Consider the following 22,202-nt stretch of genomic DNA (forward strand, 5'->3'; position numbering starts at 1 on the left):
GTTCAACCTATAGTACAAAACTGGTAAAGATCACATTCTTTTTGGGCCCAGCAAAAGTCTGTTGGCTTTCGGCAGCAGAATAATGGATTCCTGCAAGCTATCTCTACAACAGATATGTAGGGTAAAATTTTCAAGTTCCCCAACTGATTTAGTAGCTAAAATACTGTTTTCAAAAGTGATTTGGGGACTTGGGCTGCTAACTCATTTTTGAAAATAGGATTTTAGCTCCAAAATCATGAAGTTGTCTTTCCATTAAACCCAAAAAAAACCTGGTCTGCTGTGAAACACACCATAGTATGCAAAACTCATTGGGTTTCAGATTACAAAGTAATCAGTAAGGTTTCAGTCAAACTTTTTTGAGCCTCGAAATTTCTTCAGGGAAAATTATTCTTTCCCTCTTTCTCTCCCACTTCTATAAAAGAGTCTAAGTTTCCTGGTTCCTTTCATTTAGATTCAAGCAGCAGAAGCAGTGTCATACTGTTCAATCCTGAAACTGCCGTATCTTGTTTATTTGATCATGAGACGGTCAAGATGATGTGCTGTGGTTGGAGCTGATGCAGATCACACTAGAAAGTGGCAAGAATTCTGTTCACTTCAGTGGGCACTTGATGAAACCCATATGTAGGGGCACATTTCCTTTTGTGATGAAGCAGCTTTGCAAATCACTACCAGAACAAAGCAGTCTGAAAATGTGGGTCACATCTGTTTACGGGGAACCTCTAGAGCCAGCATAGCAGGTTATGAACTTGAATAAGGCTGAGTAGTTACATGAACCCAAACAGCTTCATGTGCATGTTAGGGAAAACTTCAGACAGTTCTAATGCATACCAGGGGCTCACTGAGCAGCCATTCTCACAGCTAGAGCACGTTAGGGAATTCAGAGGTGGTTTAAATTCACATTTGCAGTTCCCTCCTGAACTGTGTTGTGTACATTTCAGCTGCAGTTGATAAAATTTGGAGGATATTGTGGTGTTAGATGCTTGAGCCAACCACAAACACACTGCCAATGCAGATGTGTGACGGGATGAGCAGGTAGATGGTTGGGGAAAAAATTATCTATTTCACATGACCTGGTATCATTCTACCTACATGCTTAAGATACTTATTGACCCTCCTGGAGTTTCTTAGGCACTGCCTCTTTCCCCCGTTTCCACTGCTATTGCTGCATTTCAGTACAGTGCAGAGAGAGAGTGGTGAGCTGGCCATCTCATGAATTCTCTCCAAGTGAAGTTCTTTTTGGAATGATTTTGTTGTGTAGAGGGCATTTTCTGGTTGAAGAAATAGTTCACATTGACCAATAAGTAGGGCAAATCACACATCATCACGTACCCCAGCAGGTACCAGTTGTTCATCCATTGGCTTAGTCCTGCCATTGTCATGTTTGTATTTTTTTTTATTTTTATTTTTTTTTGACATTTGTATCTTCTAGAGACCACGTCTGTCCTCCTATTACGGCACAGGAGGTATATGAGCCTTAGAACCAGGCTCAGTTACAGATGAGTGTGTGCTCCTACCCTGTGACCTGCCTTTGTTGTGTTGGGTTCACCATTGTCCTTGTCTGTCTTACCACTGCTATTTGTGGCTGGTTTATTTGAAAATCTCTCAGACACAAGAATATGCGTATGACACCAACAGCTATACAGTTCTCACCAGTGTTGGTTGATTGTGTTTCCTGGGTGTGGCCTGTGATGATTTTTTTTTTTCCAAGTGCTTTTTTTTTACTACTTTTTTGTTGCGCTAATTCTGGAATCTTTGGAGAATGTAAGTACTACGGGTAGCATTTGCAGAAGTGTGTGTAACATTGATGTTCCTATGTCACTTAAACACTTTTTAACATTTTTACCTTAGGGATGGTGTGAAGCCAAGAGCTGTTATTTATCCTGACACCATAGTGTCAGTTAAATTAGTTTTCTGTGTCTGTTCATGAAGCAGAATGCCTTACTGTGATGATACCCACTTGGTTTCGCTTACTACTGATGTGCAGTGGTGACCGTGTCCTCTTGGCTGTCTGAGCAGGCTGGTGCTAAAAACTGCTGAAGATAGCAATTGCTAGAGGGTCAGAGGAGCCATTTTCCAACTCTGCAAAATCTGCTTTGAAAATTAAACTACACAATATCTTCCTGACTTGCAAGTGCCATCTTTGAAAAAGCTAGCGCTCTGCAGGGCACTTTTAAGCCTTGTGACGTTGCATTATCATTGGTATATTGTCACTGGTGGTGGGAGGAGCGGAGGTGCTCATGCAGGCTTGCCAGCAGCTGCCTATTCTAGCTCTGCTACTGGTGAGAGTTGGAAGAAAAATACTGATACAAATACAATATTAGTTTGTGACAGAGCATCTCACGTTCAGTAGCTCAATCACTGTGGCGCTGTATCACCTTCAAGTGACTTTAAATTCCTGTGTTCAGGGACTATATTGTCTTGTCAGCTAATAATCATTTTTTCCAATATCTAGCCTGCAATATCAACAAGTAGTCCTGTGGCACCTTATAGACTAACAGATATTTTGGAGCATAAGCTTCCGTGGGCAAAGACCCGCTTTATCATCTGATGAAGCGGGTCTTTGCCCACAAAAGCTTATGCTCCAAAATATCTGTTAGTCTATAAGGTGCCACAGGACTACTTGTTGTTTTTTGAAGATACAGACTAACAGAGCTACCTCTCTGGTAGCCTGCAGTATGTTTGGCAAAGCCGTTATATCAGTGTTCTCTACTCCAATGTGCTGGTGTGTGTTGGAGATTACAAAGAGTATTTGGAAGGTGGAGGGAGGGAATCTCTTCAGTGGTCTTAGTAAGTAAGGGTGAGACTGATTTGTCCTCTCTCTGTTTGCTGCTAAAAGCTGCTCGGACAGCGTGGCATAGGTGCAGGTGGCTCTGTCCAGTGAACCCTCGATTTTACAGACCTAATTTAGCGGGCTTCGGAAACAAGGGACAACCCTGTTGTTCCTGAAGTGCACTGGGGCCCATAAGATCCTAACCCTTCCCGCCCAACCCCCCACAAAAAAAAAAGTTAAGGGATTTACTGCTGCCTCCTGGAGGAGCCACCACGCTCTCCTCTCACCAGGGGTGGGGCCCATCTGCCCCACAGCAGGCTTCAGAAGTTGCGGTTCTGGTGGCTGCAGTCTGAGTTCCCACCTTCCTTGGAGGGTGCGGGCGGACTGGGGCTGGGGTCGCCTAGTGGGGATGGGTGGGTAGTAAACCATTGAATTTAACTGACACCCCTCATGCCCATTAGTCCATCAGATTGAGGGTTTACTCTACTGCTACTGTGCTACATTTATCAGTGTGTGTCCGTCCATGGTGCTAGGCACTGCACTGTTTCTAATTTGCTGCACAGACCATAGGTAACTCTGGGGAGGCTGGTGTAACTTCCAGGAGCACACAAGGCTGCGTGAATGGTCCTGCAGCCGTCCAGAATCTGAAGGAGACAAATGTAGCGCAAAGCAACCTTTGCCCCCTCTGCCAGGTGCACACCTCTTGTGTGGTACTGCACAGAATCTAGGGTTGTTTTGAAAGGAAATTTTCAGGATATGTCTGCATTGTGGCTGGGGCACTGAGTGTGAATTTCTGTAGATGCTAGCTCACTAAAACTACGAAGGAGGTTGTCATGGTGTGGGCTTCACAAGCCTGCCTGAGTGCCTATGTGCCTTTGCAACTTGACCTGAAGATCTCACTGCAGCATACTCGCATGTATGTTTAGCAGGCTCGCTAGTGTAGGTATGTTTGCCTAAGCTGCCATTCGTGCCTTGTGCTGCAGTGTAGATGTATATGCAGATATGGTGACCAGTAAATTTTATCATGCCATTCTCCTGAAATAATTGCCTTTAGTAATGTAATCAGAATAGTGGACTTCTTATGCAAGCATTATGAGTTTTGCGTATACATTATTAAAACAATTGTGGGGATGGAAGACTTAACAATTAAGTAAGAGTAGGTGGTTGTAAAAGATTTTTTGTTCTCTGAGAGTCTGCCTCAGCCTACCTCTTCTCAGACTGTCCAATTAATGCAGTAGTAAGCCTATAAGTTCTCCTAATTCTTTCCCTGGAATCCATATTAACTGTTATTTTTAGGAGTCTGAAAAAAGAGCACCATCTAGTGACTAATTAGAACTGTGCATGTAGGTCTTAGCTTGGTTTAATACTACATTTAAAAAATCCTGTCAGGAGAGGAAATTTCTTTCTCTTCTCTACGCTTCTTTTAGGCTCCGTGAAAGAAGAGGTGGATCTTCGTTGAGGGGTTTATCCTTGTGTTGGGTGAAAACTGATCTGTATTTGTATATGCATTCCTTAAAGAATTTCCTTATTGTAGTACTGATCTCAATGGGTTGCCCTGAGTTCTCAGTGGCTCACTGAGGCAAAAGTAACCCAGGATGTTTGATTAGGTGACTTGAATGGAAGCACTGTTAGCTGAAGTCTTGTTTTTTTTGAAGTTCCATCATTGGAACCAACACAGTGCTTAAGTCAACTGAACCTGCAAATGCAGGAAAAAATCATTGCTAGAGGCTGGGTTTCTCACCCACGTGGGTTTGTCATGTGACGTGTTTAAAGTGTCTCCGGAGCTGCTCAAAGCTTTTAACAGTGGTTACCTCTTTCCTGCCCTACCTTGTGGGAATGAAGGGTTGAAAGAGACCATATTCTCTGCAGTTAATGGTTATTGTAGATGACCACAAAGTTCTATTTAACTAGAATATATAAACTCCAGGCATGCTGTTAACATAAAAATCACACCTCTCTTTGAAAATCCCTTACCTGCAGTTGCTACGTGTCGCACTTAATGCTACTGTGATTTAAAAAAACTGAGCAGGAAAGAACCTGTTTTTCTATATTCGATTTAATTTGTATTTGTGTAGGTGATCGCTCTCAGGTACAAGAATTTTCATCTTTCCTCCTGTTTTTTGGAGTAGTTCACACAGTACTAGGTCAGAGAAATGTATTTTCATGACACAGAAAAAACTGATCGTCAAACTCTCAAGGGTCCTTCTACTAGAATGATCTAGGGTCAGGTCTGACATCTGAAATGACTTCAAACTTCTTGAAATTGACTAGATTTCAAATTGTGTTCTTTAACGAAGGTCATGAAACTGTATTAAAACAATCAACCTTGGAATAATGTTTTGAAATCTCCACTGGTAGAGATACTGAATCTGCAATCCTGATGTCCATTTAACTGATTTTGAATGGGAAACACTGCCAAAGAACACATTTTTAAAAGCAGAAATATCAGCCGCAGAGAACAGCAGAAAATTTCCACACTTCTTCTTGCGAGAAATAAAATCACTGTATAGGGAGGTTGTGGAATGTCCATCTCTGGAGATATTTAAGAACAGGTTGTTAAGTGTCTGTCAGGAATGGTCTCGACAGTACTTGGTCCTGCCATGAGGGCAGGGGGTTGGACACAATGACCTCTCAAGGTCCCTTCCAGTCCTAGCATTCTATGATTCTATAGGCTGCTCTTTTGGGTAGATACAAAACCTACCCAAAAGAGCAGTAGAAAACTTCTCTCTTCTCTCTCCTGCTGTTGCAGCTTATTGTCTGTCTTCAACCTTTGCTGTCTGTCATCAATAGCATGTTGAATTTCATATTTAAATATTTATATGGAAGGAATTTTTTTTAAATAGTGACTAAGGATTTTTAGTTTTTTATACTGATCGGTCCAAATTTCTTTAAATATTCTGCCTGGTCTTATTTAAACAAGTAAGAGTCAATTTGGATGCTGTTTGCTTAGTCTTGCTCTTTTCCTCTTAGATAGAGAATATGAAATCAAAGGATTCTGGATTGTTAAGATGACTGTAGTTTTTAAAGGCATTCAGTGTTTGGAAGCTTGCATTGAAGTATTTCAGGAAAAAGTGTCTAAAAATAGTAATGGACCGAATGTTTATGATGGGACGCATTTTACTATTGGAAAAAATATGGATCCTCTTGTGGTTTAGTGGCTTGTGTGAAATGTTAGTCACTGACCATTTCCTAGTGGACATGAATCCATGGCACTGCTTGACACTTCTATTCAAGGACCTCAGCAGTTGAACTTAGCTATAATATTAGCAAAGTAGAATTACACTGTTGGGGTGGTCAGCCCGGAAAAAGTTGAGCATGCTTTCTGGGGAATGGTGCAGGAATCATGATGTACTGCTGTGTCCATGCTATGCCTGTTCTGGGTGAAGAGGACTTGAGGGCAGTTCATCCAGAACCTTTCACCACTATTACATACGCTTAAATGTTAAAGAGAGCGCAGCAATGGATCAATGCTGTGTAGGTGTGTAATCCTCATTAATAATCTCGTGTGTAACCAGTTGGTGGGGAACAGAAAACTAAATGCCACGAAACAACTTGTAACTTCTTAAATCTGTTACATTTTTCTTAGCCTCTTGAGCATTGCTGCTTGGAGTTTGAGAGACAGTAAGTGGTGCCCTTTTCCTTTTTCTCTTACGTCTTCTTCCGTTCCCTTGCTAGCAAATGGAAAGGTGACAACAGCAGCGTTAGCTCCCTGTGCATCAGCCCAGATGGAAAGATGCTGCTTTCAGCTGGTCGAACAATCAAACTGTGGGACCTGGAGACCAAGGAAGTCTACAGAGTACGTGAATTTTTTTATATTGGATTTAAAAAAAAAAATCCTGCCCTGATTAAACTACTCCTGTGCAGATAGTATTTTCTGATGCACTATATCCTAGTTATGTTGAAAATAAAGAAATGATTCTGTCTGGGGGCTACTGGAAGTTGCTGCTGTGATGATACCTTCAACTGTGGTTTTGACTTGCTGACAGTTGAATGAGGACACTAAATTCCTTGGCTGTGTCTGAGTGTGCTGTCAGTAGCCCCTGTGCAAGCAAGCTATTAGCATGAGCTTTGAATGTTTTTCTCCTAGCTGCCTTTTTATACATATTTATTCTCTGAATAAAGGTATGTATAAAAAAAGACAAAACAAGCTTCTTTCAGATATGGCAGTGGGCTCTGCCAGCAGCATTCAGTAGAGACCCAGTGCTGTGAGTTTTCAGGCAGCATTTTCCAGTCTGAATATAACTGGCTATGTTATTAACCTGTTACTTATGCAGGTTGGGAAGCATAGTAGCAAACATCCTTTTACTCTGTACATAGGCAAAAACTTGGTCTCAATGCATGGAAGTTAATTACATGCTGGTATTCTCCAATTAAAAAACTAGGTTGCATTGATTGGCCAGCATGCTCAACTGTAGGCTGAAAATAAAAACAGGCCTACATTTTCTTGTAAACTCCATGAGAAGATGGGGAATAAACTCTGAGTAGAGCTAGCAGTACCTGTGTAACACTGCCTCATGGGTCAGTCCCATCCACCCGGGGCTTTGTAAAATAGAAGAATTTGTTGGGGAGGGTGACTTTTCTCTCAGTGTTTTTCCTAATCTGATGTTCCACTGTCAATCTGTCTTTTTCCTTATGTAATGTTTCATTTCACTTGATGAATAACATGAGGTTCAAGAAACCATTCATGGGGACTTAATAAAGTCAAGGCAGATACATTCTAATTCTAACCGAAAACACTGCAGAAACATCTTTGCTTATTCTGTAATAAAGTAAACTTTCATATCCTGCATACTATTATCCAGAACTCTCAAATAACCAGCATTTTAACCATAAGTAAATTTTAGTCATGTTTTCCATAAGTATAGTGAGTAAATACAAATACAGCAAATGCAGTGTAAGTTTACAGTGTACAGTACTTCTGTTGTTGGTATATAAAGTACTCTGCATACATTTTTGTTTCTTATTAGCTAATCTTGTTTTTCTTTAGTGTCGTGCATTGCTAGGTATACCTTTCTATTATCCACAATATTTGAATATCTGACAACCTTCCAGTCCTGTGGCTGCCAGGTGTGATAATTTACTCTACTTGGGTTTGACCTGTGCAATTTACGTAATGTTCCTCATTACACCAAAATTGTATTGTATGGCTGCTCCTTGCCATCCCATCCCAAATAAAATTTCGTTTCCTCTAGAATTTCACAGGTCATGCAACAGCAGTTTCATTGTTAACGTTCATCACAGTACGACCTCCGAATGAAAGTCAGCCCTTTGATGGAATTACTGGGCTCTATTTCTTGTCTGGAGCAGCACGTGACCGGTTACTCAGTGTGTGGTAGGTCAGCTCTTGCAATAATCTGTTGATACTTAATGTTGCGTGTAGACTTTTCACAAAAGTATGAATTGAATTCTGTTGCTCATGGATAAACAGGAGGATTATTGTGGATTGATGCAATGATGCCAACTGTGGTTTCAATTCACTGACGGTCAAATGAGGACGTGAATTTCCTTGGCTGTGTCTGAGCATGTGGTCCCTACTCGGGTCTGTAATATACACTTTGAGCATGTTACATGAGTAACAACTTAGCTTAGTGTCTTATGTTAAGCATTCACACTTTCTACTTAGGGATTATTTTGTATAACAATTTTGTTTTGTTTTTTTAATTTACAGTTTGCGGCTGGTAGCACACACTTAGTATTTGAAGAAAACTTAGTGATTGGCATGGTCCACTTTGAATAATTAAAACACTTTTTAATCACTACGTCTTTAGTCTACACAGAGCTGGACTGTAGCTGGTCACTGTTTATGGGTTTTATAATACTGTTTTCTTCAGGGATGATGTGCAGAGAAATGAATATTTTTTGTCTTACTATGCTATGTGCTGTTTGTCTCCAGGCAGATCAGATCAGATAGGAAAGAAAAGAATGCTGTGATGTCTTTTACTGTTACAGACGAGCCAATCTTTATTGACCTGACGGTGTCAGAAAGCAGAGAGGAGGTAAGAGAAGTAGTTTGCACTTGTGCATTTTGGTTTCAAGTTTTCATTGCTGATTTCTTGTTAATGTTGGAAGAAAACACTCATTCAAGAGTGGTGTGGAATGTGAATGAATGAGTTTGTTTGACTGGCATTACAGACTTACTCAGTAGCATCATTCAGATTTCTTTCCCATAAATGTTTTTAAGTATTCGTGTTTATAATGTGTAAATGTTAACTGGCTCTAAAATTGAAGCAGTTTATTTTATATATCTGTTACATGTCAAGTGTTTGTAGCACAAAATGAGCATGCTTCTTTCCAAAATATGGTTCAGGTATTTCCATGGTTTTCCTGAAATGAGGAGGCAATTTGAATGAACTACAAATTAAGTATATCAACTATATATGCATTCCATAAGTCAGATTTTTAGCAGGTTACCATGTTCTGCAGGCAACCTTCTACATAAAGGAATACTAGAACTGAAAAAAATCTTATTCAGCTGACACATCTGAAGTGTGTTCTATAACATATTTCAGTCTCTGTTTAACTTATTCAACACTTTTCCCTACATCCTTCGCTTTCCTTCTTAAAATGCAGTACCTCAAAGCTAGATTTTCTACTCTTTCCTTTTGTGCCCATTTCCGGAGATATCTCAGACAGACTGATAGATTGTATCCATACCAGTAACTTGGCAAAGTATGTTATGGTTGACTTGCTGCCACACATGCATGTTCTTCAATGGAAACTGTATCCATGTGGAAATGCTGAAAATCCTCCTTTATTAAAATAACACGTCCCAAGGCTATGCCTCTCCACTTCTGGCCAAGTCATTTTAGTAGGAGTGGCGTTTTGGTAGATTTAATTTATGTTCCTACGATAGTAATGTATGCTAACTCGTCCTGCTGTATCAATGATAGGAACTTTATTCTCTGATCTAATAAAGACCATACGCTGATTTTCTTTCAGCCGGTAAAGTTAGCAGTTGTGTGTAGAGATGGACAGCTCCATTTATTTGAACACATTTTAAATGGGTAAGTAGTATTTTAAGTCTATATCCTAACCTTGTATTTGAGATGAGCCTGGGGATACTGCAAGGCAATTTGTATTAACTTCCAAATTTGGTCCTGTTCAGGTCCTATCTTATGACCAGGATGTAATAATTGAGGACCTGTCTGCATCCCAGACATGACACTTGTTTCTCAAAACTTGTATTGTACAAAGTTAGTACTTTGGATATATGTCCATGGGAGATGATTATCTAGTGGCCAGAGCAAACAACTAAAGTTAGTTTCTTGGGTTTTACACTCATCTCTGTTGTCAGTTGACAGATTCAGCAAGTTGCTTACCTCCTTGTACATCACTTAATCTGTCTTTAAAATATATATACTATTGAGATTAAGTTGTTAGGAGATCTGATGGAAGGAATTATGGAAGTGCAGAGTATTACTAAATCTGTTTTGGTGAAATAATTTCTTTTCAGCTACTGCAAAAAACCTTTAACATCAAATTACACCATCCAGATAGCAACGTCTGGAAAGGACAGTGACTCCACACCGAAACCAGTCCCTATTCTAGCAGCTGCATTTTGCTCTGACAAGCAGTCATTGCTGCTTGTGTATGGAAACACTTTACAACCCGTCATTGAGAGAGTGGTAAGTAAAGCCTGTTCAGTTTGCAACCTAATATTTTGTAAGCATATAAACGCAAACTCTCAACTACTCTCTGAATGGAGGAGGTTTAATATGGACTTGCGTAATGAGGCAGAGCCTCCCTATTCCTGTGGTGTGTCCAGTGCCTTCAGTACCACTTTCTGAAAGGGAATTTCAAATCTTTAGTTAAAATGTAGCTCGTGTTGGGCATATTTCCTCCTGTTGTTGCAACAGGTGCTGTTGAGCTCTCCATTTCAGCAACTTGAAAAGTGATGTTAATTGTTAGGCTTTTGTTGAAGATCTTTCGTTAGCTGAAGGAGTTCTTTGAAAGGTATAGAAGTCTGGTGCTTGGGAGAAGTAGAGCAACTGTATTCCTGAAGTAACCAAAATTTAGCTTCACTGATAATGAATGCTGAGTATTTCTAAGCCATTGAAGTGGCTTCATGAGTCATGGTACTGTTTATGTTGATTTTTCTCTTCTCGCCCTTTTAGTCCTTGAACTCCACTGAATCCCACATATGCTTGATAAGGGATATTCAGAAGACCATGGCGCTTCAAACAGAAATGTCTGTAACAAAGGTGAATCTTGTTTTGAAACCTCCCGTTCCTTCTTCTGGTTTTATAACTATTAAATCTTGCAGACTAGATAAGGTTCTACATTGATTACTTCCGAAAAGTTCAGTCACTTATATCATTCCTTGAACAAAATGTGTCTCTTAGGCTTTTACTAGTCCTAGCACCCAGTGCTTCGATGGGGTATTGCATGCTAGTGCCTGCTGCCTTCATCTCCGTATTAAAGGTAAAGCAACTACAATTCGTCCCACTGGGGTGCAGGTTGTTGGTTCATGAGAAGTTGCCCTTTCAGCCCTCAGGTGGACAAGTTTTTTGGGTGCCCTTGTTTTGGTATTCTTGTAAAACTAATCCTGCCTTCTTAGTAGGTTCTAAATTGGGCTGTCATGGTGACTACTTTTGAAGTGGCCTCCTTACATTCCAATTCATAGGGATGTAGGACCTGGGGATGTGAACTTAAAATCTTACACAGCAGTGTCTGTTGAGACCATTTTCCACCTCTGGCCCCATCTGCAGGGTTCCCAGGGTATTAAAAGGGAAGCTTCCTCAAAGACACTTACCAGTAAGTGGCTTTTGTTGAAGGGAGTTTCTCCTGTCTGATTCCTCTTCCTTTTTCCCCTTCTCTATCCTCTTTGCAACTCTGGAGTCTCAACTTTCTTCAGATAATGAATGTCTGAATTAGTGGAAAGAACAAAAGGGCAGTTCAAGCTACGCTCCCTTTTGTACTCTGGGAAGCTGGTATTATGGTATGAGTTGGCCCAATAGAGACACTGTTCTGGAAGATTCCTGGCTTGCAGACTTAATGCACTTATCCCACAAGTATAAATGTATAGCGATGGCATTTTCTCAAATTATGTTTGCTGATAACTCTGAGTTAAGACAGAGTATTTGGCACACTTAATGTTGTTGCATGAATTGGTTTATGGGGTGCCAGACTACATCATTTTTTGGATTTCTCTGAGCTAGATGTGGACTTATGCTCTTATGGTAGTCACGAAATTGGTGATAGGCACAACACAATGACAGTTGTAGGAAATCTTGGGCTTGCTGTGATGACCTCCATCTTGGTTTCGCTTATTGCTGAATACCATGAAGACATATTTCTCTTGGCTGTCTGAGCATGCCTTCTGAGGAAGAGTTCCATGGCACTGCTTTAGGAACATCTGCAGCTAGAGTAGGTTTCAAAACAACATCTGCTGTACTGTAACAACCTGAAACTGGAGTACAGATTGAATATCTTTTGTCCGGCACTCTCAGGACCTGGCAGGTGCTAAAAAGAGAATTTGCTGGGCCATGGGAGATCAGTATTGTCTAGCACATTACCAACACTTCCCCTGCTCACTGGGATCTTAGAATACATTTAAGGGTAAATTACAGCTAAATAACAGCACAGAACACTGGGAGCCAGGACTGGTGGCTGTAAACAAACTTTATGGGACCATGGGAAACTTGGCCACACCCATGGTAAGTGGTCTGCCAGCTCAGTGGTGCTTAAGCCATGGGTCATGACCCCCTTGGGGGTCACGGTGACCCCCAGGAAAACATCCCTATGAGTTGGCACAGGGTTGTCGATCGGTGGCTCTTTAAAGAGCCACCTGTGACTCTGAGCGCTGCCACCACTGATACCCCTTGCGGCTCTGGAGGCTGTTGCTGCTTGAACAACATCCACTATTAAAACTGGGTTTAGTTTTTGTTTAAGTGTTGGCAGCCTCTGGAGCTGCAGGTGGAGTCAGTGGGGGCATGGAGCCTGGAAAAAGAAGCTGGCAGGGAAAGGAGATGCCCACACTGCAACTCTAAGGCTGCAGGAGAGCTGGCGGGGAGGGCCCTGCTGGAGCCATGCTGAGAAGGAGGCAGCGGGGGGTAGCAGCGGGGGGAGGTCGTGCCTGTGGAGGAGCAGCCTGGAGCTCATCATTTCAGTCAGGTAGAACCTGGGGGTAGGGGGCCACAGTTTGGGGCTGATAGGGGTTAAGCCTGTGGGGGTGGGGGAGCGGGTTGGGCTGACAGGGATTAAGTCTGGGGTGGAAGGGTGGGTTTGGGGTTGATCAGGAGTTAAGCCTGCCAAGGGGAGGTGGGGTTGGGCTGATGGGGTTAATTCTGCTGGGGGTGGGGTGGGTGGCGTGTTGCAGGATTCGGGTGCTGGACAGGTGCTCTGTGCTGCTGCGTGGGCAGTGAAGGAGGCACTTAAAACCAAAACACCTGGAATATCTTAAGAAAGATGAAAGCTTTAAGAGGCATGAAAATGAATCTCAAAATAAAAAAAAAAAAGTTTTTTCTGCCGAGTTTTACTACAGTTTCTCAGAAAGCTTTGAGAGCATCTTTAGACGTTTAAATATTTAATAGCCAAAGAAAAGAAACCTTGCCCTTTTGGCAAATCTCTTGTTTTGCCAGCTACAGTTAAAATGGTTTTGGCTATGCATGGTGAAAACTTTGACGATGAAATGAAAATCATTCCTTTCTCAAGAGACATGGTTTCACAGCGCATCATAGAACTCTCGCAAGATATTAAAGCACAACCATGGGATACATTCAAAGAAGCTGATCACTTTGTGATGCAATTGAACAAATCTATAGATGTTGCAAATCTTGCTCAACTTCTTGTGTATACTAGATACTGCTATAATGGGGAAATCTTGGAAGAGTTTTTATTTTGTGAACCTTTGGAATGCAAAACCACAGGAGAAGAGATTTTCGGCCATGTCAGTAATTTTTTTTCAAATTGAATTGTATTTTTGTGGTCCAGATGCATTTTGATTTGTACACAGGGTGCAGCTGCTTTAACAGGATCAAAGAGAGGATTCAAAAGAAGTTTTAAAACAAAAAAAACGCACCACATGTAAGGTTTCACCATTGCATGATACGCAGGGAAGCATTAGGCTCAAAACAACTCCAACCAGATGTCATTAAGGTACTACAAGATGCTGTAAGCATTGTCAATTTTATAAAGGCAAAGACTTTAAACAGCAGACGTTTTACAGTTTTGTGCAATGAAATGGGCTCTGATCATGAAACACTTCACACTGAAATAAGATGGTTGTCACATGGCAAAATACTGTTGCATCTCTTTGAACTCGAAGTTCAAATTTTTTCTTCTGGAACACAGTGGAACACTTGTGGAACATTTTCTGAATGGGAAGTGGTTGGTGATTCTCAGTTATCTTGTAGACATATTTGAAAAGTTAAACGGGCTCAACTTAAGTCTTCAAGGTCAAAATATGAGCATATTAATTCTCTCAAAGTGAAAGTGTTTGTCAGGAAGGTAATGATGTGGAAAAATTCTATTGCCCTTGGTAATATGGAAATGTTCCTGTCTATCTGAATTTATCAGTGATAATGATGTGGATTTAAATCAGATCAAAGAGATATTAACATACCTTACGGCTCTGTTAAATAGTTTCAAAACATGATTTGAAGAGTTCTCAGAAAAGAAGCTAGGTTAGATTTGAAATTCATTTACCTCCACTGTCAGTGAAAAGGATTCAGAACTGTGTATGAACGAAAAGGAAACACTTGTTGATTTTATCGTCAGATGAAACTCTGCATGCTCTGTTTAAAACTTCGTGTGATAAATTTTTGGATATCTGTGGAAAAAATGAACACCCAGAATTATGAAAGTGTGTTTCTCTCTGCTTCTCTTCTCCTCACTCTGCTTTTTCAGCTCTCACTGTGATAAAAACTAAACATCAGTCCAGACTAAATATGGAGGCAGATCTAAGAGTGACAGTGTCAGATATAAATCTGAAAGCAGAAATTATAGCATCTAAGATTCATACTCAAGTTTCTCATTACATTTTGTCTTTTTTGTTTTTATTTGAACTTTTTATTGTCTTTTTTTGCTCTTATTATTTAGTTTTTTTGTTAGTTTGACTACAATGTCAAACTTCTTTATTGTTGTTTTTTATCTTTCAAAAATAACAAACTATTTGAGACATTTTATAATTGATATTTTAAAATATACATAACTTTCCTTGTTGGTTTTGTCCCATGCATGCAACTCCACCCATCATTTTCTTTATTTATGATGGAAAATTAGTTCTCAATTTGCCATAGGAAAAAAAATATATATTAAGCAAAAAATTTCTCAAATTAATTTAGGGGTTGCGACACAAGTGCAATAAAACAGTGGGGTCATTGTTGAAAAGAGGTTGCATACCACTGATACAGCTGACTCAAATCATGCCGGATTATGTTTCTGGACGAGAGTGTTCTGGGTTAGAGAAGTTCAACCTGTATCACATCTTGCCAACTACATCTAACTCTTAGTAGACGTGAGGTAATAAGTTAAATTTGATGGTTATTGTAGTAGTTTGAATTGGTGTGCTGACAGCCTGTGCTGCTGCTTACTGGAAACCTATCATGTCTCAAAGCAGAAAGGATTAGGTTGAGTCTGTGCTTGAGTGGATAACTTCCAAGGACGAAACAGTTTTCTGCAGTAAGTGGTGGTTGGAATTCTGTAAGTGTCATGCTTTGCAGCCTCAGTGCTGATCCAACATGACCACTCTGCTGCTGGACATGCTAACTTTTAACTCAACTTCCTTGTTTTCATTAAAAATCTATTCATGACTTTGTAAGAGAAAAGGCAGCTTATTCGGGCATCCTTGTCTGATTTAATTGAGGCACTTACATTCTGCCTTCCTAAATGAGACCCACTGCTCGAAATTCCAACCTTGATCATGCCCCTTTTTGTCTGTAGTAGATCATACCCCTCACTCTCACTGTAGAATATACATCTATTAAAAATGCACAACTCATTAAATATTGAAAACAAGGCATCGATTCAGACAGAGCCAACAATCCATTGTAATAAGAGCAATCAAAAATGATTATGGATGATGCTCGCAATTAAAAGTGCACGTCCTGTCATAGCAAATATATGCAGATGGCAGTGACTGTATAATGCTATGCAAGCTTAACAGACACCTCTCAAAATGCACAGTTCCATCTCAAGCAGTGGTGGGTCACCTATGGCCTTTTGAGGTTCTGTGTGTGACCTGTGAGGCATTTTGTTTAGTGTTGCCTATGTGCAGGGTTACTAAATTCTGCTGGTTTCCATCCAGGTAGTAGTTTTCCTCCTGGTTTTATTAAAGCAATAAGTATATGAAATGAGATATGTGCCGATTACGCACAGCATCGACTCAGTTGTATGATGTGTCTGGACGAATCAGCTTCTTTATTACTGTGGGTAAAGCATATTCATTAAATTATAAATATTTCCTAAAGCTTATCACACCCACCCTTTGTAGCCTCCCTAGAATAATGCACCTAACCAAGTGGGGACCTCACTACACAGTTAGATACCCTCTGATGTACAATTCCACGTACGGCCCTAAACTGTTGTATGGTGCTTTTGGTAAATGGTTGCTTCCTTTCAGTGATAAGATGATTGATTCTTTTATACAGTTTGAAAGTGCTACATACAATCATAGATAATCTTTCCGGCAAAGATGTAATGCTTTCCACTGTCAGGTGTAATGAGGGAACTCTTCCTTCAGTTGACCACCATGGAATAGACAAAAATGACTTTCACTTGGTATATAATTAGCTCAGTTATAAATATGAATGGAGTTAGTTCAGCAAGTGATCCATTATCGGCTTGTCTACATTATCACCTTCCTTTGAAGGAAGGTTGGTAATTAGGGTGTTGGGAGTTTACTAATGAAGTGCTGCCTTGCATAGGCAGCACTTCATTAAGCAAATTCCCTCCTGCAGCAACTTCGAAGGAAGGTGGTAGTGTAGACAAGCCCTATAGGATTTTCCTGTTTCCATACCAGACATGAATTCTCAGAATATGTAGCAGGGAAAGATTTTAATAGGTGTGTAGGTCTGAATAAGCCAGAGTTTTGGACTATGGAAAACAAATATGAACCTGTTTCCTATTTGTGTGTGTGGATGTCTCTCTTGTCACTAGGTAAAAACACCTGTTGTGAAAAAAGAAGCCAAAGTTCTAGTGCCCGGAATTCCTGGACATAGTGCAGCTGTCAAATCTCAGTCCTCTGGAATGCAGAAAATGAAAAGCAAAAGAAAACCTGGAGATAAAGAGGTAATCCCAAGTGCTCTTACCAAGCAGTAATTAGCATGTCAGATTGGGCTGTATATTTCCTTTTGGCCAAATAATCACTGGCAGTGATGTGATACTATTACTTGATGTGAATGGGCTTCATCTGGGATGAGCACTCTGCAACTGTAGCTACCTCTACATGTGAATGGGACATCGAAATAAGCTATTTCGATGAATAGCGTCTACATGTCCTCCAGGGCTGGTGCTGTCGACGTTCAACGTCGATGTTGGGCAGCACCACGTTGAAGTAGGCGCTGCAGGGGAGCGTCTACATGCCAAAGCGGCACACATCACAATAAGGGTGCCAGGAACAGCTGCAGACAGGGTCACAGGGCGGACCAGCACTTCCAGGGCAACAGCTAGCTGCTCCCTTAAAGGGCCCCTCCCAGACACACTCAGCCTGCACAGCACGCGGTCTGCAGAGCCACAGGCACGCACATCTCGGCAAAGCAGTTATGGACCCCCAGCAGCAGCAGCAGCCAGAGGTCCACCCAGCCGCCCCTGCAGGAGCAGTGCTTGCCCTACTCAATGCCATGCAGGAGGCAGCTGATCACCTTTTATTCGTGGAAGAGGAGCTGCCCCCAGGGGAGGAGGAAGCAACCCCAGACCCTGCTGTCCTCCACGCCCCCCTCCCCCCGCCCCAGGCCGCACGCGCCGCCGGCTGTGGAGCTACCGCACGCGCCGCCGGCTGTGGAGCTACCGCACGAGCACTGACTGGTGGGAGCGGCTGGTGCTTGGCGAGTGGGACGATGACCACTGGCTCCAGAACTTTCGTATGAGCTGGCAGACATTCCTGGAGCTCTGCCAGTGACTCCCCCCCGCACTGAGGCACCAGGACACCACCATGTGGCGTGCCCTCAGCGTGAAGAAACGGGTCGTCATCGCTGTCTGGAAGCTGGCCACTCCAGACAGCTGCCGATCCGTGGGCCAGCAGTTTGGCATCGGCAAGGCCACCATCGGGGCTGTCCTCATGGAGGTAAGAGAACGCATGAGGACGGGGAGCCAGCCCGGGGCAGGGAGGAGCCCTGGAGGGGGGGCAGGGCCAGACACACCCTGCACACCCCTCATTGGTGCTCTCCCATGTCCTTCCCCTGCAGGTTGCCCGTGCCATCAACGCCCTGCTCCTCCACAGGCTCATGCGGCTTGGGGACCCGGGTGCCGCCATCGCGGGGTTTGCCACCCTGGGCTTCCCAAATTGCTTCGGGGATCTGGATGGCACCCATATCCTCATCCAAGCTCCAGAGCACAGCGGAGGACGCTTCCTGAACAGGAAGGGCTACCGTTCGGTGGTCCTCCAGGCCTTGGTGGACAGCCAGGGCCGCTTCCTGGACATTTATGTTGGTTGGCCTGGCAGCACCCATGACGCCCGGGTATTCAGGAATTGGGGCATGTGCTGCCGGCTGGAGCCGGGGACCTACATCCCCCCAGTGGGAGATCCCTGTGGAGGACACCACGATGCCCCCTCTGCGTCATCACAGACGCGGCGTACCCCTTCCGGCCCTGGCTCATGCACCCTTACATGGGCCATCTCACAGCCAGCCAGGAGCGGTTCAACACGCGCCTGAACAATGTGCGCCAGGTGGTTGACCGCACTTTTGGCCGCCTCAAAGGGCGCTGGAGGTGTCTCCTCACCCGCCTTGATGCGGGCCCCACCAACATCCCCCAGATTGTGGGCGCGTGCAGCGCACTCCACAACCTGGTGGAGAGCAAGGGGGAGGCATTCTTTCAGGGCTGGGCTGTGGAGGCTGGCAGGGCTGACGTGCAGCCACCCGCTGCCCCCAGTCGCCAGGTGGACCCCGAGGGGACCCGGGTCCAGGAGGTCCTGCGGGCCCATTTTGACCAGGCCACGGGGTGAACGCTGGCAGGCCCCCCACTGCACCCCCCCCATCCTCCACAACACTCCCTCCCCCTACGCCCACACCACAGAGCACCCAAGAGCACCCCACCTCCCACTTTTCTTGCAAATAAAAGTAGACCTGTTGTTCTTGAAACCACAAAACAGTGAATTCTCTTATTATTACTACAAGTATATATATATTATATGATAAATAGTGGAACACAAGGAAGGGGAGAACTATTTACATGGGGGGGCACGTATAAAATAACAGGGGTCTAATACAAACTACATGCAAAATAATGGGGATATGTACAAAAGGCGGGGGGGCACGTCCTGGGCCCCACACCCCCTATTGTCCAGCGCTTGGGGTTGGCGGGCGTGACCCGAGGCTGGCTGGGGGCCGGGCGAACTGGCAGATACGGCCGGCAGGTGTCAGCAGGCCTCAGGCCCCCCTCAGTGGAAAGCCCCTCGGGGGCGGATGGCAGTGGGATGGTAGGTGGAGCAGGCAGGGCGGGCAGAGCGGCGGCATGGGGGGCTAGGTAGTCTGCTATGCGCTCAAAAGTGTGCATAAAGGCTCCCCATGCCTCCTGGCGCCAGGCCAGTGCCCGCTCCTGCAGTTGCAGGCGCCGCTTGTCCACCTGCAGGCGCTGCTCTGACACCTCTAGCTGTCGCCAGAGGGTTGCCAGCAGCTGGGGGTCTGTCGCTGTTGGGTGGTGGTGCTGGGTCCACCGTCGGCCCCGCCCTGGGGCTGGTTGGTGCTCCGCTGAGGGGCTGGCCTGCAGCGATGGCCCCGGTGGGCTCTCTGGGACCACTGACACCTCGCCAGCGCTCTCCGGGCCCTCCGATGGTGCAGCTGCGGAACACGGGGGGCGGGGAGGGAAGAAGAGTGGAGACAGCCGTTAGTGTGGCCCCCGTCCCCCCACCCCTCTGCTGCTGGTTCCCCATCCCCGGGAGATGCTGCTGCTGATGATGGGTGTCCCACCCCCTCCCCCAGGGGGACCCTAGGTTCCGCTCCCCCCATCCCAGGGGTGGGGATGGCACTGTCCTGCTGGGTGGCAGGGGGTGATACACTCTTCTGAGGGACATGCCACTGCTGTCCTTGGGGCCATGGTCATCTGGGCATGTGGAGGGCCCTGGTCATGTCTGTTGTCCCCGCCCCTCAACCCCAGGAGTGTGCACCGGGGGGGGTACATACCTGATGGTCCACTCCCACGGTCGGGGGACACCCTGTGGGCGGACGCCCTGCTGGAGCTCTGGGACGGCAGCGCGATGTGGAGCCCCCCGTCTCTGGAGGAGGATTCCCCCCCCCCAGCATCTCAGGGGTGGGCTCCTGGGGGGGCCCCTGGGGTGCAGGGCTTGCCTCTGGGGCAGACTCCACCTCCAGGGCCTGCTGGGGCTCATCAGCTGAGGTGTCAAGAGTGGCCGGCAGGGAGGAGGTGTGCCGGGGGCCCAGGATTTCCCTGAGCTCCCTGTAAAAGGGGCAAGTGGTGGGGGTGGCCCCAGATCGGCTGGCCGCATCCCGGGCCCGGGTAACCCTGCTGCAGCTCCTTGACCTTACTCCTGAGGTGGTCAGGAGTGTGGGCAGGGTGACTCCGGGCAGCCAGGCCCTCGGCCAGCCAAGCGAACGCATCCGTTTTCCGCCTCTTGCTCCCCATTACCTGGAGCACCACCTCCTCACTCCAGAGCCCCAGTAGGTCCCGGATCTTGGCCTCCATCCAGGAGGGGTCCCGCTACCTCTTCCAGGGCTGGCTGCCAGGCTGGGAGACCTGGCTCCCCTTGGGGGGAGGGGTGCCCTGGGGGCGCTTGGGGGCTGGCGGGCGGCCATCGCAGCAGGGGGGTTGTCTTTGGGCTGTAGGGAGGCGTGCAGGCTAGCCGCGTGTTACTGCTGCCACCTGCACGCGCTCTCAGCTTCCTGCACAGGAAGGCAGGGGGCGGGGAGCTTTAAGGGGCTGCTGCACGCGGCGACCATAGAGCTCAGGGGCTGGAGAGAGCGTCTCTCAACCCCTCAGCTGATGGCCGCCATGGCAGACCCCGCTATTTCGATGTTGTAGGACACGGATCGGCTACACAAGCCCTACTTCGATGTTCAACGTCGAAGTAGGGCGCTATTCCCATCTCCTGATGGGGATAGCGACTTCGACGTCTCGCCGCTTTATGTCGATGTCAACTTCGAAATAGTGCTCGCCACGTGTAGATGTGGTGGGTGCTATTTTGAAGTTGGGGCGGCTACTTCAAAGTAGCCAGCATGTGTAGACGTGGCTTGAGAGTGTTGGCGGTCTTATATCCAAGCCCTCATGTTGTCAGCAATTCTGCTGTGTTGTTGAAAAACTGTTATATTGCCTTATTTCTGCTAGAGCACGTGCTGTTTTTTGAACTCCTTGCTTTTCAACACAGACACTATGGTCTCCTTCTGCAGCAGTGCTTGCTCCTCATTTTTTCCGAAATGTGTCTGCTATCCCATGGGAAATAGAGAACTTGTCTTGCTTAAATAATATAGCAAGACAGGGCTTGACATCAAGCACTGTTGCAGAGTGGGTTCAGTGTTCTGCTTCAAGCTGCGAGCCCAAAAAAACTTTAGCGAGAACGTAATTGGTGATAGGGGGCCCTAGCCTTATGTATTTGGTTGCAAGTTGGTTTTAGTGACACTGGCCATATTTTTCTCTTCTGCAGGATAGCATTGAAGACCGTCTTGGGGCAATGGATATTGATACTGTGAAAATGAAAACACAAGGTGGCCTTCCACAAACTGACAGCTTTGCGGTGCTTTTGGTTCAGGGCTTGGAAAGTAATGATCCTGTTATCTTAAATGTAAGTGTAAGAGCACCGTGTGATGCTTAGGTTCTGCTTAGACTTGTAAAGTGACTTGTGCATATGAGGGTGTCTGAGTAGGGTTACATTTGCCACTGCTTTTTGCATTATCCCTCTACGTTGATGTACAGTAACAGTAGTACCATTATGTTTATCTGCCATGTTTATGGCTTTGAATAATGACATTTGCTACATTTTTTCCATTTTGTTTGCTTTTCAAGATGTCTTCTGGATTCCCCCATCCCCAGCTGAACCCCTGGATTTCAAAGCTAATTGATCTGTTATACCACAGAGAAATGTAAGGTTGGGAAGGGACTTCAGAAGGTCTTTTAGTTCATCATCCCACATGGAGGCAGGACCACATACAGTATATCCAGAGTCAGACTCCCCCAACAGATGTTTTTCTGTATTGTATTTAAAAACCTCCAGTGGTGAGGGTTACCCAGCCTCTGTATAAAACATGTTTTAAGTATTTAACAATCCTTACAGTTAAACTTTTTTTCTAATGTGTAACTTTAACTTTCCCTTTCTGCAAATTAA

General features: G+C 44.7%; 1 protein-coding gene and 4 non-coding genes across 5 annotated transcripts in view; all 5 read left to right on the forward strand.

The window, feature by feature from the left end:
- Positions 1-22,202, forward strand: part of WDR43 (WD repeat domain 43) — a 49,462-nt gene that overhangs the window by 11,968 nt on the left and 15,292 nt on the right. The window contains exons 4-11 of the mRNA XM_074989825.1: positions 6,446-6,566; positions 7,963-8,102; positions 8,664-8,766; positions 9,710-9,774; positions 10,224-10,395; positions 10,885-10,971; positions 16,868-16,999; positions 21,525-21,662. Of these exons, the coding sequence (XP_074845926.1) occupies positions 6,446-6,566; positions 7,963-8,102; positions 8,664-8,766; positions 9,710-9,774; positions 10,224-10,395; positions 10,885-10,971; positions 16,868-16,999; positions 21,525-21,662 (958 nt within the window). The remainder of the gene's footprint in view (positions 1-6,445; positions 6,567-7,962; positions 8,103-8,663; positions 8,767-9,709; positions 9,775-10,223; positions 10,396-10,884; positions 10,972-16,867; positions 17,000-21,524; positions 21,663-22,202) is intronic.
- On the forward strand, positions 1,939-2,016 carry LOC142011735 (small nucleolar RNA SNORD53/SNORD92). The gene has a single exon (XR_012645199.1). It is a non-coding gene; the product is annotated as a small nucleolar RNA SNORD53/SNORD92 (small nucleolar RNA).
- On the forward strand, positions 6,713-6,796 carry LOC142011736 (small nucleolar RNA SNORD53/SNORD92). The gene has a single exon (XR_012645200.1). It is a non-coding gene; the product is annotated as a small nucleolar RNA SNORD53/SNORD92 (small nucleolar RNA).
- LOC142011737 (small nucleolar RNA SNORD53/SNORD92) lies at positions 8,217-8,294 on the forward strand. The gene has a single exon (XR_012645201.1). It is a non-coding gene; the product is annotated as a small nucleolar RNA SNORD53/SNORD92 (small nucleolar RNA).
- Positions 12,007-12,084, forward strand: LOC142011733 (small nucleolar RNA SNORD53/SNORD92). The gene has a single exon (XR_012645197.1). It is a non-coding gene; the product is annotated as a small nucleolar RNA SNORD53/SNORD92 (small nucleolar RNA).

The sequence above is a fragment of the Carettochelys insculpta genome, chromosome 3 (genome assembly GCF_033958435.1).
Source record: "Carettochelys insculpta isolate YL-2023 chromosome 3, ASM3395843v1, whole genome shotgun sequence".
Classification (NCBI taxonomy): Eukaryota; Metazoa; Chordata; order Testudines; family Carettochelyidae; genus Carettochelys; species Carettochelys insculpta.